Genomic DNA, 4445 nt, shown 5'->3' with positions numbered 1-4445 from the left:
TTGGCAGTGAGGATTTTATTGGTGAAGGTGACTTTGGTTTTCCAAAAAGAGGCAGAAAATAGGGGTTTAGTAACAATAACCATTTCAATGAGGTCCTGAGCCTGAATCTAAGGCTCCTACAGGAAGCCAGGAGGCCCCTGAGTCCCCTGGTACTAGGGTATTCAAAGGCATCATGGCAGCTGGGTTCAAAAGGAAGTTTCATTGAGAGCCTTCTTGTGAGGTATCAGGGGAGTCCCAATACTCGTGGAGGGCCGAGGGGCTGGTGTTGGTGGCCTCCGGGGCTCTGGTGTGCTCCGCACCAGTTCCTGGCACCTTTCCACGAAGCTGCCTCCCCCTCGGCGACGGGCTTCTGCCTGCGGTGGGCTGGGGCTAGCTCTACGGCCAGACAGGAAGGTGTTGCTGGAGGCTGAGTGGAGACTGAAGAGGGGAGGGTTCAGTGCCCCAGCATCATGGGACAGTGGGCCACCCTTCCCCCAAGGCTACTGTGCTGTGTCCACTGCACTGAGAGGGGAGTGGAACTGCAGGTACCTGGTGAGAGAGGCCCTAGGTGAGGGGCTGGGGAAAGAGCCCCGGGAGGAAGCCAGTGGGGCCAGTTCACACTGCTCCAGCTGGCCCATCAGCTCTTCTTCTGTCAAGCCACCTGCTGGGAGGCAAGGAAACAGGGTCAGGGGACAAGATGGGGGTCACAGGCTAAGAGCATTCGGGATGGTGTAGAAGAAAGTATACAGAGCTGGATGGAGTCAAGAGGCTAAGAAAGAGGAGGAGCCGACAGTAAGGAAGGGCTGGAGAGGAAAGGTTGGAAAAAGGCAAACAGGTCAGAGGGCAGGGGCCTGGGAAAAGAGATCACGCTGAGGGTGGGGCTGGGGACACGATGGAAGTTGGGCAGGGAGTACCAGGGGTCTGTCCCAGGCCGTCCATGGCGGTGGTCAGGTCCCACATGGCCAGGCTGCCATTGGCCTGGCCTGTGAGCAGGTAGCGCCGGGTCCGGGAGCCAAGGCGTCTGGAGCCCTCACACTCCAGCACAGTGAAGGCGGTCGTGGGAGAGCCATCCACAGAGTGCACGGAGCACACACTGTGGAGTAAAAGGGGTCAGGGATCACCTGGACCATACAGGGTGCAGCCTGGTCCCTCTTTTAACACCCTTCCTGGGTCAGTCTCACCACTGAGGTTTCTGGCCTTGCCCCTCCAGTGCCCACCCAGATCCTTAGCATCCCCATCTACTTTGTTTTGAGAGAGGGTCTCATATAGGCCAGCCTGGCTTCCAACTCACTACGTTGTTGAGGACAACCTTGAACTTCTGGTCCTCCTGCCTCTACTTGCTGAGTGTTGGGATTACAGGTGTGCATCACTACACCCAGTTTATTCAATGCCAGAGACCAAACTCAAGGCTTCGTGCATGCTGGACAAGCACTCTGCCCACTGAGCTACATCACCAGCTCCTTTAATCTACTTTTGTTTTAGCATCTTGGACACCCAACCACACATTCTATGAATCTCAGGGGGCCTCAGGACCCTCCCCACATCCCCTCCTTGTCCCTGTTCCCACTGAATCTCATCCAGAGCATGTGCCACTCAGCATCTTTCAAATCACTGTCTCACCCCATCTTCTACCAGGCTCTTGGGCTCCCTGGGCTCTGGGCCTCTTGTCATCCTCCTACACAGCCATAATGCCCATGCACTCAGGAAAGACCTTGGCTGTTCTACACAAGGACCAGCCTGTCACTTTGTGTGGCTCTACCAGCCTTGACATATCTTCTGTTCCTGCGCTCTTCCCAGGTGCAAGCAAACACCTGCTCTGACTCCTATAGACTCCTGGGTGCCCATTCCTCACCTCTGCACACCCCGGAAACCTAACCTCCAGCCCTCTCTTTGCACCCCATTCGATCCCACCCTCTTACTGTACCCACACCTCACCCCAACAATCCACTTGTATCCCCAACTCATTCAATTGCCTGGGCTCTCCATCTGAGGTTGGTCACACTTTTGATCCCTCCAGCCCCTCTCCTCAGGGCCCCTTGGCTGGGAAACCACACCCCCATCCCCCGCACACGATGAGACAGTCCTTACCGCTGCCCAGTGGATGAGAGGCGCACGAACAGCTGGCTGGCATTTGGCACCACCTTCTGGATGAACACCTGCTGGTCATCCCGCTCACCATAGGGACCTGGATAGGAAGGGGCAAGGTCAGGGCCAGCCAGGGTCTACTGGGACTCCAGATCCCAAGGCACTGATGGCTGAGCTGGCAGTCTGCAGGGGTCTGTGGAGATGGTAACCTGACCAGTGCTAGTCAGTGGGAATCAATGGACCCACAGAGGTCAACAGGGATGGCCGGGGGACCAGACAACAGGTCTTCACATGAAGTCAGTGGAGGGGAACAAGGGTCAACAATCAGTGGGGGTGGGAGCCAATCAGGGCAGTTGAACGGGTAGGCAGAGGTCTATAGGGGTCAGGCTAGTGAGTCAGTGGGATCTGGTGGGGCTGAGGCAAGTCAGTGCAGAAGGGTCAAGGGTCAGGGGTCAGCAAGCACCAATGTCGTTGCCAGCACTGCATCCACCATGCCCGTCAGCAGACTCCAATGCCAGGATCTTGAAGGATGCAAGTGGAGTGGAGCCAGGCTGGGTGGAGATCATGCCTCGGAAGCGGGTCACCGACCACGTCCGTACGTGGTTGTTGTCAGTACAGACTGAAGAGCAAAGGGACAGAGGACAGTCAGGTCTCTGGCTGAGGTACCAACGCTGACCACCCAGCATGGCCCCTCTAGGAGGTGTAAAGATCCAGCTGGCTGTGAATGCTTCCCTTGCAAGGAATTCTCTCTCCACTGGAGTTCCAGATGGTCAGAGATGCTGTCCGCTCTGCCTCTGGAATGGTTTGAGTCTGACTCCACGTTGCCCTGTCCACCCCGTCGCTTCATCTCTTACCACTGTGGCACCTCCCTCCCCCCACCTCAACTTCCTGAGACTGTTGGGTTCCAACTCAGCTCCCACACTCAGCCAGAGGAATTACATCCACACCTGAGTCTGGTCACAGCCCTCCTTCTGACACCCTCTGCTGCAGGCATCTGCTCTTCCTCAGGCAGCTTAACTATCCTCCCACCTCAGAGACTGTGCAATGTCTGTTCCTTCTGAGTGGAATACTTGCCCCTGATGATCTGTACTGCTCACTCTTCATTTATGCTCAAAAGTTCTTCCTCAGACAGGCCTTCCCTGAGTCAGCCCTCTCCAATGACCCTGACACATTTGAGAAAGAAATGTGGAAGGCCAGGTGTGGTGGTGTTATGCCAGTATTGGGAAAGCTGAGGAAGAATTGGAGGCTAGCCTGAGCTATGTAGTAAGACTTTATCACAGGGGGAGATGGCTCAGTTGATAAAGTACTTTACATGCTGGGCATAAGACCAAAACAAAAAAGAAAAAGAAAGAAAAGGATTTTTTTACACATTTATGCCATGTGTATATGTGTTTGCCTATGTGAGTTTATGTGTACCACACATGTGCAGGAGCCTGCGGAGGCTAGAAAAAGGCATCAGATCTCTCGGAACTTTAGTTACAGATGGTTGTTCGCCTCCAGGTGGGTGCTGGGAACCAAACCTAGGTCCTCTGCAAGAGCAGCCAGTGCTCTTAACCACTGAGCACTTCCCCTCCAGCCCCCTTAGCCTTGTGCTTTGTTTTGTTTTTGTCTTTCTGAGGCAGGGTTTCCCTGTAGCCCCTGCTGTCCTGGAACTCACTATGTAGACCAGGCTGGCCTTGATCTCACTGAGATCCACCTCTGCCTCCTGCATGCTGGGATTAAAGGCTTGAGCCACTAAAGCTCACCTTGTTTTCTGAGACAAGGTCTCTCACTGGGACCGGGGGATCATCCATTATGCTAGGCAGGTTGGCCAGTGAACCATAGAATCTGCTTGTCTCTGCCTCCCTAGCACTGGGATTGAAATGTGTGCTGCCATGCCCAGCTTTTTATGCAGGTGCTGGGGATCAAACTCACATTCATGTAAATAAATCTTTTATTTTGGTCTTTTTGAGACAGGGTCTCCCTGTAGCCCCAGCATAAATAAATCTTTTAAAAATAAAAAAAAAATAAGAAAAAAACTTTAATAGGGGTTGGAGAGATGGTCCAGTGGTTAAGAACACTGACTGCTCTTATAGAGGATCCAAGTTCAGGTCCCAGCACCCATGGTACCTAACAACCATAACTCCAGTTCCAGGGGATACAACACCCTTTTCTGCATGGCATGGGTGCACTTACACCTCAGGTATTGCACAACATGGGTTCATTTACAAACATGCAGACAATACACTCATACACATAAAATAAAAATAATTTTAAAAAGGTTCTGGGAAGATGGCTCAGCAGCTAAGAGCACTGACTGCTCTTGCAGAGGACCCAGGTTCGATTTCCAGCACCCACATGGCGGCTACGAACTGTCCTTAACTCCAGTTCCAGGGGAATCC

The 4445-nt window shown here is 53.5% G+C and overlaps 1 protein-coding gene across 4 annotated transcripts in view; it reads right to left on the bottom strand.

Moving 5' to 3' along the window:
• Positions 1-4445, bottom strand: part of Shkbp1 (SH3KBP1 binding protein 1) — a 17706-nt gene continuing 13261 nt past the window's right edge. Inside the window, exons 14-18 of one of the 4 annotated variants that reach the window (XM_008854005.3) lie at positions 2528-2683; positions 2068-2164; positions 894-1072; positions 529-643; positions 1-375 (exon numbers count right to left, since the gene is read on the bottom strand). In XM_008854005.3, the coding sequence (XP_008852227.1) occupies positions 186-375; positions 529-643; positions 894-1072; positions 2068-2164; positions 2528-2683 (737 nt within the window). In that variant the 3' untranslated portion in view covers positions 1-185. Of the gene's footprint in view, positions 418-528; positions 644-893; positions 1073-2067; positions 2165-2527; positions 2684-4445 lie in introns of all 4 variants that reach the window. The other 3 variants (XM_008854004.3, XM_029556579.1, XM_008854003.3) reach the window with 3 other exon arrangements.

Source organism: Nannospalax galili, unplaced genomic scaffold (assembly GCF_000622305.1).
Source record: "Nannospalax galili isolate Female #2095 unplaced genomic scaffold, S.galili_v1.0 scaffold886, whole genome shotgun sequence".
NCBI lineage: Eukaryota > Metazoa > Chordata > Mammalia > Rodentia > Spalacidae > Nannospalax > Nannospalax galili.
Note: the sequence above shows the minus strand (reverse complement) of the source record. Positions and strands in the feature narration are given on the sequence as shown.